General features: G+C 45.9%; 1 protein-coding gene and 1 long non-coding RNA gene across 2 annotated transcripts; both read right to left on the bottom strand.

Annotated features, from left to right (window-relative positions):
* Window positions 1-20: 20 nt before the first annotated feature.
* Window positions 21-5,910, bottom strand: LOC118779604 (methyl-CpG-binding domain protein 5-like; the record flags this gene model as incomplete). The annotated part of the gene is made up of 6 exons (XM_036531778.1): window positions 5,888-5,910; window positions 5,460-5,599; window positions 5,201-5,303; window positions 4,433-4,601; window positions 2,057-4,225; window positions 21-487 (listed from the first exon to the last, which is right to left on the bottom strand). Coding segments are annotated over exons 2-6 (3,024 nt in total), but the record flags the coding sequence as incomplete, so codon positions are not given.
* Window positions 5,911-5,913: 3 nt separating this feature from the next.
* On the bottom strand, window positions 5,914-8,842 carry LOC118779548. Its single transcript, XR_005005036.1, has 3 exons — window positions 8,440-8,842; window positions 7,330-7,377; window positions 5,914-6,071 (listed from the first exon to the last, which is right to left on the bottom strand). It is a non-coding gene; the product is annotated as an uncharacterized LOC118779548 (long non-coding RNA).
* Window positions 8,843-14,276: the final 5,434 nt, after the last annotated feature.

Raw genomic sequence — 14,276 nt, forward strand, 5'->3', positions numbered from 1 at the left:
AGCAGCAGGGAGGCCATGAGGAGCGCCTGAAGTCCTGGCTTGTCACCCATGTCCCCGGCTTGGCTGGGAACGGGAGCGGCCGACGGGGAAGGGGGAGGAGGAGGAGGGTTCAACAGACCCAGAAGGTTGACTGGCAAGTCTCCCTGAGCTCCCAGCATCGAAGGCAAAATGTTTAACGGGGAGGTCTGGTTCAGCAGGCCGGTCTGCTGCTGCTGGGGAGTCTGAGCCTGCTGGCCCCCCATCCACAGCCCAATGGGCAGAGAGCTCAGGAAAGGGGGCCCCAGCAGGGAGGGCAACCCAGAGCTGGCAGACAGCAACTGCAGGAGCTGGTCCTGGTTCATGAAGGGGAACGATTCGGCCAGCTGCAGGGGGTTGGAAGAATCCCCCGGTGCTGTGGGAGGAGGGAGGCTGGTGCTGGGGTCAGGGCTACAGGCGCCTGGTAATCTGCTCTCTGGGGTGTCCCGAGCATCCACTGCCATGAGGGTGCCTACAGGAGGAGGGAAGAGGGTGCGGTTCATTACGGGGTCTTACACATCATCTCAGTGGCTCATTCATTACAACAAAGTAATTAACTGAACTGCAAGTTGTATATTTTAAACATTGCACTATTGTGAATTAGCAGACACTCTTATCCAGAGCGACTTACATAGGTTTTGACAATGACACTTGACATTTTGACACGTTATCCATTTATATAGCTGGATGGTTACTGAGGGAATTCTGGGTTAAGTACCTTGCCCACCAAGACAGTAACCTTTCGGTCATGAGCCCTGCCCCTTACCACTATGCTACACTGCCATCACAGTGTAAACAACTCCAATTATTCTGACACTGGTATTTTTTTCCAGACATACATAGCAACATATTTCACACAGGGTACTGTCTGTACGTCAGATTTCTGATATGCCATCACTTTACTGTCAACATCTCTGACAAAAATGTCTCAACATGGAGAATATGTTAGGCTGAAAATGAATGACTATCTCTGTTTGCAACAGTTGCCATTTATTGATAAGCTTTCACATGCGTGAAACTGAACATGTCTCAATGACAAAATCATATTACGGAGATGGCAATTCAAGGGGAACAATAATATAGCACATCTAACAAACTAATGCAAATCAACAAAATTCAAAAAAAAGGTCTAAAGTTAGGTCTAATGTGACTTAACAAGTACATTACGTTACCCAAATGCAGCCCTAATGCCTGATCACTGTGGCCTGTTAGTTGAACGTAAAAATATGACTTTCAGTATGTCGCTGACGTTCATTACTTAAATCACTCCCACTCTCCACAGCTTTAGAACTGGGTCAGGTTGCCCTGGAATAGAAGTGACAACCTTGTTCTGCATCTTTGCAGTCACTGGGACGTACTGCATCTCAACAACAACACTCCCCTGGGCAAACAAGGCCACCATGTTCCTCACAGAGCAGATCGGTTTAGACTGGTGTTCTGCTTAATGTGAGATGAACTGTAACACAGAATCCCAAGAATAACTCTGCACGACCAGAAAAGTACAGCATATTAACAGCCTGAAAATAAGATTTCGCTAAAATCATGAGCAGGGTGGACCGCACAGCAAGAGCCTGGCTGTGTAGTACTGAAGGCCTTCAGATACGTTACATCTTGTCATATGATCCTAAGTGTGATAAAAATTTAACAAGTCTCAAAGTGACATCCATGATAACTTTCAGTGACTGCAGATTATCTACAAAAAAAACTTTCAATGGTTCCTGTGGATAAAGCTTGGCAGTTGATTCTCTATGACTGTGGTGGGCACTTATTTCGTAATTCTGGGTTCAGTGTGCCAGTCCCTCAGCACAGCACTTTCCACATGCAGCAGAATATTCATACCAGTTACATCTGCCTCTCTACAGTTAAAACTGAAACACTTTCATGTATTTTCTCATGAAACTCTCACAACTCTCACAGGTGGGATCAGTGATTCAAAGCACTGAAAAAACAGTCACGACGCTGGAAAACAAACGCCCCACTTGCATTTTTGTGGGTGGGTGGCTGACATTGAATCAGGCTTGATCAAAGCATTTCCACTCACCTTCAGCAGGGTTAGGCTGGTTCTGGGAAGGGGGCCCGCTGGGTTCATCAAGCCCACCCTCACCCATTTTGGGGCCCAGGTTCTTCTCCCCCAAGGATATGGAGGACGGGGATGCAGACAGCTGGCCCAGGATACCCAGAATTTGGTTGCTGACGTCTTGAGACACGGGCATGGCAGCGGCGGGGGGCTGGCCGAGGGCGAGGAGGGGGCTGGGGTTCGGGATGAGCTTTGGGCTAGAGGGGCTGCCGTCCACCTCCCCAGCCATGCCCATCAGGGGGAACACCTGAGGAGAGGAGGACTGCGCGGGGTATCCCTCCAGTGGGGGCACGAGGCTTTGGGGCTGCTGGTGAGCAGTTAGCAGCCCAGGCAAAGCCTGGTGCTGAAACTGCGTGGGCTGGACAGCGGAGAGTCCGGGGGAGGCGGACTGCCTGCAGTCCTGCCTGACGTTGGGCGCGGGCTGCGCGGGGCCGGGCCCGGTCTGCGACGCGGCGGCCTGAGCGCTCTGCACGCTAAGCAGATGCAGGAGGGCGGAGAGGGGCTGGGCCGGGGCCTGGGGGGCGGAGGCGGGGGCGGCCGGGACGCCCGTCCTCTTGGGGTCCTGAGCGTCGGGCTGCTTGGAGAGGCCGGAGGCCAGGTTAGGCTGGGCCGTGGAAGCGGACAGGTGCGGGTGGTGGGGGTGGTGCTCCGGGTGAGGGTGCAGCAAAGCCGAGGTAGAGGAGGAGGAGGAGGAGGAGGAGGAGTGAGAGTGCGAGGAGAGGAGCGGGGGCAGGTCTCCCGCCGCTTTCAGGCTGTTCAGCTGCGACTCCTTCAGCATGCTGAGCACCGTGGGGGACCTGCGCTGGCGCTTGCGGTGCGACGTCTTGTCCAGGAGAGTGACAGGGAGGGCATGCGGCACTCGGGGTGCGGAGGAGTGCGGGGGGAGGAGGAGGGTGGATGCGGGTAGAGGCCTAGCAGTGGAGGGGACACTATTGTGTAAAGTGCTGATCAATACCTTGGACTGCTGGGCCTCCTTACCAACACCCGCCGCAGGGGTGGCGCTGACATGGGTGCTACCGCTCTGACTCTTCTGGCTGGCCAGCTGGGCCTTGGCTGCCGCTGAGAGGAGGCTGCTGGCCGGGAAGGAAGTGGCATGCTGCTGGTGCTTCTGCTGATTCAGGAGCTGCCCCAGCGGCAGACCCAGGAACCCGCCGGGAGCACCGGCGCTGCCCGGCCCGAGAGCGGCAGCTGGCACCGGCGCCGTCACTGGCTGTCCGTTCTTCCTATCGGAGGCGAAAGGCGGCAGTGTGAGATGCTGGGGTACCTGGAAGTTGCTTTGGTTGGTCTGGGCGCTGTGGTGTTGGGTGGGGTTCGCCGGAGCGCCGCCGTTTCCAGAGTCCTTGTATTGCTGCAACATTCCCTCAAGGCGGCTTTTGGGGCTCACTGGGGGCAGGAGGACTTTGGGTGAGCCCCCAGGCACGGTCAGGGGCAGCGGGGACTGCGGGAGGCAGGAGGATTTGCCCCCGGGGGGGTAAGCAGCTACTGATACTCCTGCCCCCTGTTCAGAGAGAGAGGAGGAGGCCGAAGAGTGGCGGGAGCGCTGGCGGGGGGAGGGGCAGTCCAAGCTCCCGGAAGGGGAGGGGCTGCATGAAAACGGGGGCGGGGAACCCACACTTGCCCCCTGCTGGTGGTTCATCCCAGCCCGACCCACTGCTAAAGTCAGAGAAGAGGAAGAGGAAGGGGAGGACAGGGAGGCGTCCAGTGAGCAGGCGTGTGAGTGGGGTCCTAGCCGAGGGGAGTTTGGGGGTTCCGGGGTACGGGGCTGTCTCTGGTTCTGGATCAGATTTTGGGGAGTGGGTGGCCGGGGGTACCTCTGGGGTGTTCCGTAACAGGAAAAGGGGGAGCGGCCAGGGGATGGAGGAGGCAGCTTCCTCGGAAGCAGGTTCAGCTCGGGAGACAGCCGGGAATTGGAGCCTGGGCGAGGAAGGGGTAAAGATCCGTTGTAGGGGAACGAGGCGGGGAGTTGGGGCGAGCTTCCGCCGCCCCCGCACGAGGTGGGACTGGGGGCACTGTTGAGCTTGGGCAGGGCGGACAGTCGAGGTCGGGGGGAGTAAGTGCAGTGGCCTCCGTCTTCCCGGCCTCCCATGGACCCCCCTCTCGGATCCCTGCTCTCCATGGCGCAGAATGTGCTCCCTTGCAGAGAAAAGCAATAAAAACAGAAACATCCACATCATTCCAGAGGACTGCTTGTTCCCTCCTCTTTTACACCCGGCGTGAAAATACAGCCGACACAAAGGGAAAAGATCAGACAGTTTAGCTTCTCCACGCTCCCGCTGGCTAACTGAAAGGCTTGTGAAGATACGGAGAGCTGGTGGCTCCCGGTGCCAGCGCCGTGAGTACCTGTGCCGTGGGCAGCCATGGGGAGCTGGGAGGTCTGCATGCTGCGGCAGAGTGCAGCCATGGCAACCACTTTCCGCCGGTGGTTGCACAGCTTGGTCATGTCTTCCTCGGCTTTCCCGGGCTGCTGGCTCCGCTGTCGAACCACTGCCCCCGGGTCAAAGTTAAACACCTGGGTGGAGGAGCGAAGACGTTATGCAACGGGATGTAAGAGCCTGCCTATCTACTGTTCATAAAACATATGGGCTTTTCAGGCAGTACCAAAGCCGCCGCTTCTTACTGCTCTTAGGGCGAATCCAGCTCGTGCCTTTTTATATGACACTCTTTCTGCAACAAGCTTACAGTTCCTTCATTGTTTTTCATCAAATTGTCAGGCTGAACAGTACTATCCAGTGAAGCCACTGTTCCCTGACAACTGCAGAGTGCCTGGAGAGGGACTGTAACTCACAGAAAAATGTCTCCCAAAAAGCAGCTTTACATTAGCTACATGGGAAGACGCTGACTTTAAATATGCATTCACCCTGGATGATACTATAAAATACATCTCCAGCACCTAAGTACTGATCTTACCAAGGGTACAATGTGACCATACAGAGCAAACTTCATCGTAATTACAGTTTGTTTTCCAACACAGAGAACAGACACAGTCAGGGTGCCATTTTTTTTTAGTCTGCTCATCAAACAGTGCACCTTTGAGAAATGTCCTCCATTCAAACAAAATCAGCTTTGCGTCAGTTCAAGAAAGGTGACGTCATAACAAGAGTTCCTCACCTTGTGTACAACCAGTGGACACTCCAGCCCACACTTACAGGTGCCATCAGTCAACAGATACGTTCTCACCTCCTCCACTGAAGACAGAACGGTACCACTGGGGCTGTGGGAGAGGCACAGAGAGAGAGGAGGAATGAGGAAAGCCGATAGAAGGAAATTTGTAAATGAAAAAAAAAAAACCACTCTGATCATTATGTCTTTTTTCATTACCATTTCATGGTATGTCGCAACTGCAGGAATCTAAACAACGCACGCTTACCTGATGTAAGCGACTGTCCCATCCTCCACTTTTCTCTGCCAGCCAACAGGAACCTGCGCTGCCAACGTGGAGGCACCATCTTTGTCTCCAGCACCACACTCACTGCCTCCCGTCATTTTCTAGCCTCAGGCTTCCAGCACCTTTGAAAGTGAGCAGTGGGATGAGAATGGTACCGGGGGGACAGCGAATGATATGAACTCAACATACAGCAAAAGACAAAACAGTCAGAATACACTGCTTTGACTTTCACAGGCCGTTTTACTTTTCGTTCTATTGAAATCACACAGAAGATAAACCCTATTTGAGGAGACAATAAGAGACAAAAGCAGATGGTCAAAAGTGCTTCACTTAGAAAGAGTAAATATATTCTGTTTTCTGTCCTGTAGCCTGGAGCAAGTGGCGGGGGAAAGGACTGAACGCTTCCTTACCTTTTCATCTTTATAAAGCCCTGGCCTGTGTCCTCCATGGAATCCACCTTTTAAAGGCCATGATTTCCAGACAGACAAGACGGGACTTAAAGCAAGCCGATGGTCCCTTCTCTCTCCACTCTCTCTTGCTCTTGATTCTTCTCTCTGACCGTCGCGTACAGGATGGCAGCCCCTCTGTCTGAGGCTAAAATTACAAAAGAAGGACTTTCATATGACACTGCAAGAAAAACGCCCTGACACAGAGATCGATTCCACACTATTCCAGAGATCACAGAAAAACATTCTGCTCCTTCTCTACAATGCTTCTCTCTGTTATTTTTTAAATCAAGACATGGTGCGCTGACCGAGATCAAACAAGCGGCCAGACCCAACACAAATTCACAAAGGGACTGAGTGGTCAAACACCTCTGTAAAGACTGGGATTGGAAAAGCCTCACTTCTCTCCTGCAACTGCCTTCACAAGACTAAGCTGAGAGAAATGTGGAAAACAACTGTTTTGACATGGGAGTTGACACAGGCCTGTGTAACTTTAAAAGAAGGTAAGAGAAAGCTGTAGAGTAAACAGACGGAGGGAGAGTAGAGGAAGAGGGGAGGACCGAGAGGTGTGAAATATGCCACTGCATTTCCCATTCTTGACAGGCGTTCTTCGCCAGATGTGTGACTGCAGCTAGCAACAGGAGAAAGGAGCAGAGGGCACGAAAAGGGAGAGAAAGAAAATCAAAGAAAGAAAAACAGCAAAAGTGAGAGAGGTAAAGAAAGAAAGAAAAGTGGTAAAGATAAAGGAGCCAAGGAAACCACATCAAAGTTCACACACACTGAGAGCAACAGACAGCAAGAGAAGGTCCAGGCCAACAAACGTCTCTCAAACCAAAGTTCGCCTGCAACAATGCCTTCATGATAGCTGCTCTGTTCACACTGTGTCCATCCCAGAATTATCTAAAAAAAAAGCTAATTACTTCTGGGCCAGGTCCTTGGATGTTTATATGAGTACTGGAGGATTTCTATTGATGGGATAGCTATGTAACATCAAGCACACAAAGCTGACTGATTACGTAGCAATACGAAACCCATGTGGAGACAATGGCGCTGAAGGAGGAAAACACCACTGATAATAACAGAGGGTTTTCTTTATCACATCAACAAAAAAGGACATCAGAGCCCCTTTGCACTCAGACAATAACAGGCAGGCAGCAAAAATCAAGAAGCGCTGTGAGACAGGGACAGACAGCCAGAGACAACCAGAAAAGGTCCACAAGCACTGGGGAAGAGCACCGAACAGCCCGGAGACAGTCCATTTGAACTGAGAGAGAGCAACAGACAGCCAAAGCGCCCACACACACTACGAAAGATTGACAGGCAGTCAGAGAAAGCACACGTGAACACAGAGAGCAGCAGACAGCAGGAGAATGCATGAATGATGTTTGAAATTTGTATAAACATACCAAGACTACGGGGGTAAACTGGATCAGCTTGAGGGCAAACTGGAACAGCTTGACAGGTGAAAGAAAAAAAAAAAATCAGTGTGTGATACTTAACGTGATCATTTTTGTTTCAATCCTGCTCAGAAATGGAAAATCACCTGCTCCGTTAATGAATGTACATCCCTATGCCCACCAGGGTTAAGGCAAGATGTCATGCCCACCTGACACAGAGACATCATGAAACACACCTTCATTAACTGACAGGCCTACTTTTTCGACGGGGATCACTTGCATGGTAAACTGTTACAACAAAATACAGACTGTTACACTGAAAAGAACCTCTGGAGTACATTTTCATGACTATAACAGGAGAGGGTTACAATGATCAAAGGAGTTACATAATATTAACAAAATATCACAATCATGGTTCTTTGACTAGAGCAATACTAATAAATGTCAACAAAAATATTACACCGGGTTTAAGCTCCTTCATAAAAGCACAAGCATTTGGGTACACTGTTCTTTTTCCTGAGTGGATAAACTTACCTTGAAGTTTATTTTGGATGTACAACATTTTGAGACGATTTAAATCGTGCAACATTTGTGCAGTACTGATTTTTGTTTTTAATTTCATGTACACACAAACAACGCACGTGGCTAATTGAATGCGCACATTTAACATACACATCCCACTGGTAGCCTATTTCTGATGAAGACAAATGTGGCTGAACATGAAATATATGTAAATACTTCTGAAACGGAACAAATAACAAGCCAGTTAACTGACACATAACGGCATGTTGTGGTTATTCAGCGCCAAAGGAAAAAAATAAGCTAGCTAAGTTAGCTAGATACGCACTGGTTTGAGAACAAACCGGCGAGAAATAGCGATTTTAAAATTGAGACCGGCCAGCCGCTTTTATCATGAACCATGACTCATTCCAAGTGTAAACAAATCCACCATTGCTCCGCCAACTCGCGAAGGCAGGTCACGCCGCACTCTGTGCCAACTAGAAGTAGCCAACAGACATCAAAACGTCTGAAAACGCAGCTAGCTAGCTTCCCAGCCAGTTCAGCTACACACGTTAGCATGCTAGCCAGCTAGCAAGCTAACTGGGGGCTGCAACATACCTCTGTTTACGAAGTTTCCTGCTTCTTCTCTGTATTGCAATCGGAGGAACACTTAACTAGCCAGCTAGCTAGCTTGCAAGCTAGTTGACAGACTTTTGTTGTTGTTGCTGTTGTCGTTGTTGTTACGGATTTTTTTCTATCTCTCCCTTTCCCTCTCCAGCTATCCCGTCTGCCCGTCCTGTTAAAAAACAAAGAGCAATAACGCAGGGTTTTATTGCGACCGTTGCATTGTCGCAAATGACTTTAAATTCGAGAAGGTCCCAGTCGACCGCAGGAGGTCCGATCGTTTTGTTCAACCCCCTGCCCGTCGCCGTACACTTGATTCGGTCGTGCAAGTCTATGTTCTGTTTGGATTCGAACTCTCTGATGCACCTTTTAGCTAATCCCTGTTTCCAAGTTCCTATTTTTCCTTTAGATTCCGTGCCAAAAAAATCATGGAGTTTCCTCCCGAGCATGCGCACTAACGAAGGGACAGCCCTGGGAATTCCATACCCATAATGCACCAGGTCGATGAAAAGGGATGTTTGAAAAAAAAGGGGAAAAGGGAAAACGAGGTTGCGTCGGGGAAACGGTCGAACGATAGATTGTGGGGAAATTAAATGATCTAATGTAGCTCAGTTTTAACCACACAGCCAGTGCTTATGATATACTTGCTCGATGTAAATTATTATAATTGGAAGGACCTTTGTCCTATCTTCAAGTTTCAGATCTTGCGTTATATATGGAGGACGGACACACCTCACTCCAGAGACCTATTTACATGAATATGCACAGACGAAACCGTAGCTGGCCCAGTGTAACGTCCTAACATGGAGCTCTATTGGCCCCGACGTCTATGCATCAACGTAAGCGGTTTGACCGACCCAAACCGGCCCTGAATAAAATTAAACACAGGCAGTGGTATAGCTGTCTTGACTTTGTATCCTATAGCTACCAAACTGAACCCAACGAGTTCTTAAACTATGGGAAGATAGGCTGTTGAAGCTACCTGTAACCCTGGATACACATTTATAAGATTTGAGGTGTATCCCATGATGCATATTATGTTTAAAAAGTTGTAAGTACAAATTGATTAATTGTACACACTTAATGCAATGACTTCGCTTTTTCATTGAAATAATACTAGCATTAAGCTGGGAAAACAAACATTCATAAAATAGACAGGGATTATAATAAAAATTCCAAAGCTTTGAATGAGCAAATGCATTTGCCTCCACTACTAGCTGTTAATGAAATGAGCTTACCCATTTTATTTCCCCAGTGAGACGTTTGCATAGTATATAGGAATTAAATGGAAGTTTCTGAATTTCAGAGCATATTATCATATTTTTGTTTTCTGAGTACAAAAGGCGCACTTGATTCTCTCTCTGTCGCATTCAGATACTGGAGAACCCTGGATATTAACGTATTCATTATTAATGACACTGAAAGTCAACCCCTAATTAAGGTTGCCAGATAACTAAAAATTGGGGATTAATTGGAAGGCTGGTCCGTAAAGTATTTTTAGATGTACGTACATCTAAATACACCTCCCACATACGCCCCCCCCCCCCCCCCCCCCCCCCCCACACACACACACACACACACACAGGTACAGTGCTGTCATATTAGCACAGCCATTATTCCTATTACATATTGGCCTCTCGAATAAAAGTTAAATTAATTTTGGCTATAAATACATATACTCTGCATTGGATACTGTGATGATGTTTGTATATATGTACTGTATACTTGTCCCTTACAATAAAGCAAACAAATAAATAATAACCATTGTGTGAAACATCAGAAACACCCCCTCTTACTCTAAAGTTAAGTTCAGATCATAAAGATAAAATATGTATATGGCACTAATATGTAGAATGGCAATACACAAATGCATAGGTTTGTCCCCATCAAATTTGTATGGAGTGATATTTTTTCTTTATCACTAGTTAACTAACAAGGAACATGATTATCCTCTTTAAGAGTACTGGAGGGGTCACTGACTCTTAAATGTTATGCTGATGATATAGAAGCTGCATGGATAATGCTGGATGGTTTCTGTAGTACATGAACACTTTATGCATTCATAAAACATACATTACTCTTTAGCTTAGAAGACTTAAATGAAATTCACTGTACTATAGTCTTGTGTCACTTGCCAAAATGAAACCCTGAGGTAAAACTCTGCTCAAATAAGTGACGGTAATAGACAATTCAGGTATTGATAGAGGCATACCACAAATAGATGCTGAAAGAGCAATCATACTGGTGGTTGCTGCTTAGCTACCTTTACTTTTACCACTTTTACCCTCTGTTTGGAATTGCCAACTGCACATTAGGCTTGTCTCACCACCATAATCTCTCCAGACATACATCAGAGACACATGCAATCCCCTGAAACATTCATGCTACTTTTTACATTACAAGTCCCTCAGAGCACCCCAGTGAAGTGGGGGACAATTGGAGCTTCGGCACTACTCTACCAACAGACTTGTCAGTACTTGATGACTTGCAGGACTGACAGCAGTGTGATGAGGAGAGCTTCCCAACATTTTGACCCCCTACCACAGTGGAACTAAGCCAATTTCTACCACGGTCATGGTCATCTGATGATACATCTCTGATCGAACCTGGGCTGTAGCACTTAACGTGAATGCCTTACCAACTGAGTTCATCAGGTTTTCATTGCAGCTTATATAGACAGTGTTCTAAATATTTACTCATAAGCCTGAAATAAATAGGAAAAAAAACTGAAATAATAAATGTACATTTTTGATCATTTTTTCACCCTGGAAATGTATTTAAATGTTATATACTTTAGGGCTTACTAGCTTCAGAGAGCATAGTCATATTTCATATAGTCATCAATCATATAGTCACAAATAATGACTTTTATTTCAGCAAATCAGGTTGTCATTCATTTACACATTGAAGTAATCTTTCAACAAAACTAACAAAAACAAATCTACAGAGATAATTTGTTTTTTTGGAAGTTCAGTGGAAGTTTCCAGAACTAAATAGCCTCTGAAGGTTTTCTGTTTCCCTGGGCTTTAAAAGGAAGTAACACACTGAGGAAGTTCTTCAGTAGCATGCATCATAATAGTTAAGGTCAGACACCTCTCTAAAGGCTGCAGGCAAATAGTAATCCCAATGAGCTGGAATAAGGTTATGATTCAGGTAATACTGAAACTACCCTTTTTCACCTTTTTGTAGTGTCATTACAGTATCCACTAATACACTAGCAACCCTGCCAAGAAGAGGACATGTGCATCTTGCCACCACAGGCTGTGATGCAAGTGGTTTAAGGTGCAACAGTACATCCAAAGGCAACCATCTGAGATTTTCAAAACAAGCCGCCATTTTCAGAATGAAGTCTCAGAAAGTACCATTAGAAGTCACCTGCATGAATGTGGCATTAATACCAAAGTTTAAAGGCAGAAAGCACATGACAAAAAGAAGTGCTTTCAATTTGCCAAACTACATCTCAGTGACAAGTGGAGGCTTATGATCAGATGAAACAAAAAATGAGCTTTCTGGAGCAAATTAAGCTCATCAACATAATGTTTGCCATGAAAATATGAAGGTTCTGTTGACCAACAAAAACATGATACATCGCACGGGAATCTATTATGTATTGGGGTTGGTTTGCATCTCTGGGTCCTCGAGCCCTTGTTGAGATAGAGGGAGCTATTAATGTCCAAATGAAGTCCAAAAACCTGGTTCCCCTGTCAAGATGTTCAAGTTTCACTGAAAATGGATATTCCAACATGACAATTTTCCAAAGCATTCTTCCAGATATACAAAAAATGGTTAACTGAGCAGAAAACAAACCAAGAAAGCAGCTCACGAATAAAAACTGAAAGATCCAAAGCAACCAAAACAATTTTGCCTGGAGGAATGGTCAGAAAGCCTACCCTCAGAGGTGCCAGAAACTCATAAAACACTACAGGAAACATCTTGTCAGTGTGAAGAATGCCAGTGGGAGATTTTACCAAAGGCTAAGCACAGGGGTTTGAATAATTGTATGAATTTGACCCTTGTTTTTTTCTAGAATAAAAATAATTTATCAAAAAAGCAAACCAATTCATCTAGCAATATGATTTTAACATGTTATGCTCTTAAAATTAAAGAATAAAGCCAAATTCATGTTGGGTAAAATACACCTATATTGCACAATTTTTGTAACATCTTGTTTCTTTTTTTCCTATTTAAACAGGAATATAAATCGATTGGCTATTGAGGGCACTGTGCATGACAGTCATACCCCCTGCATACATAAAATTTCTGTCCTCAAAAATTTGAAGTTAGACTTTTCCTAGAAAACACCATGTAATATTTCTTTCCATGAAAAAATGGGCCTATATCTTATCATACTGTGCACAAACAATAAAAAATGGACTCTGTTCAAGCTGAACAGCACAAGAACAATGGCACCTACTCCACCACTGTGCCTTCTCCCTCTCGCAATCAGCTCGTCAGATGTTCTTTCCCTACTAAAATAATAATTAAAGCAATTCACATGAACGTGGATGTAAGTACGATGGTTTTACTATATATTTGATCGGATAAAGTACCATGTCGAGTAGTTAGAAGGTTATGGAGGTGTGTTTTACGCAGTAAAACAGTAACATTCTATACATATAAGTGTATACGGGCGATCCGGAGTAAACTGTGGGACTAAATCGTGCATAACATAATAATATCAATATACTACACATAGTTACAGAAAACTCCTTTTACTGTAAATAAATCAAACATTTCCACAAATTGCACATTCCCCCCCTTCGATATATTTTAAATTGAACTCAAACCAAAAAGCATGTTTACCGTAGAGACAATAGCCTATAAGGCAAAACAAATCAAAAGATTGTAATCTCCTAGTGTAAAACGACAGTGGTGTGGTTTCAGTTTAGTGGTTAGTCTAATTTAATTTCCATGTGTCTGGCTTTCCTCTGTTAATACATATAATTTCCAAGCAGTGCGCATCCCATGATCGTGGCAGTTTTGGGAACACTTAAGAAGCAGTTTATTTAAAAACTTATACTGGCGTCCGAGCTAAAAAAAAACGCCTTGGGAAATAGCGGATCAGGAAAGATAAACACTTGTCGGTTGAGGATAAAGTATGAGCCCTATTACTCGGCAACAGCCACTCAAATCGTGACGTGTTAATAGCGTGTCTTCTCGCGCGCTAGCCAAGGTCCTGGAGACAGTATATTGAGTTTCTATTCGCTATCCTTGCGTGCATCCCTCTTGCGCTGTTGCTAGGCTATAAACTGCGCGCTTTGCACCACATATTAGCCAACAATTGGTTTCCGAGGTGGTTTTTAAAGGATACTAAAATGAGAGATCAGAGTTTACATGACATTGTTTTCATTTTTAGTTGAATATAAACATTTATATTTGATATTCCAACTTCCTATTTAAGAATTTTTAATTGCTTTGCTGACTTGCCTCTTGGTTTTAAACGTTGAACTCATTTCTTTTGGCTCTCTGTAGCCAACGTGTCTTTACAGTCGTTAACAGTTTTAGTCGTAAATATGACACACCTGCACGAATGTTCTACCATTACTGCTCGTTACAGTGTCGATTCACCACCACGTTCCCTCCCGGGTTTACAGGTTACGGTGCATTGCGGATTTCGCAGACAGGCTTGGATGCACCGAAATAGGGAAAAACCGGTCGTATAGCCTAATTGTAATGAGACTGAGACTGGAAAACAGGTGTACAGAATGTTACCTTCCAAAAATCTCAGCCGCTAACGATAGGGATATAGTTTCTGTTTACGGGTTTATTCATATGCTTTGTTATTTGTAGAGGAACCTTTTTGAAATAGCCTATGCTTTATTTATTTAATA

Source organism: Megalops cyprinoides, chromosome 6 (genome assembly GCF_013368585.1).
Source record: "Megalops cyprinoides isolate fMegCyp1 chromosome 6, fMegCyp1.pri, whole genome shotgun sequence".
In the NCBI taxonomy this organism is placed as follows: Eukaryota; Metazoa; Chordata; class Actinopteri; order Elopiformes; family Megalopidae; genus Megalops; species Megalops cyprinoides.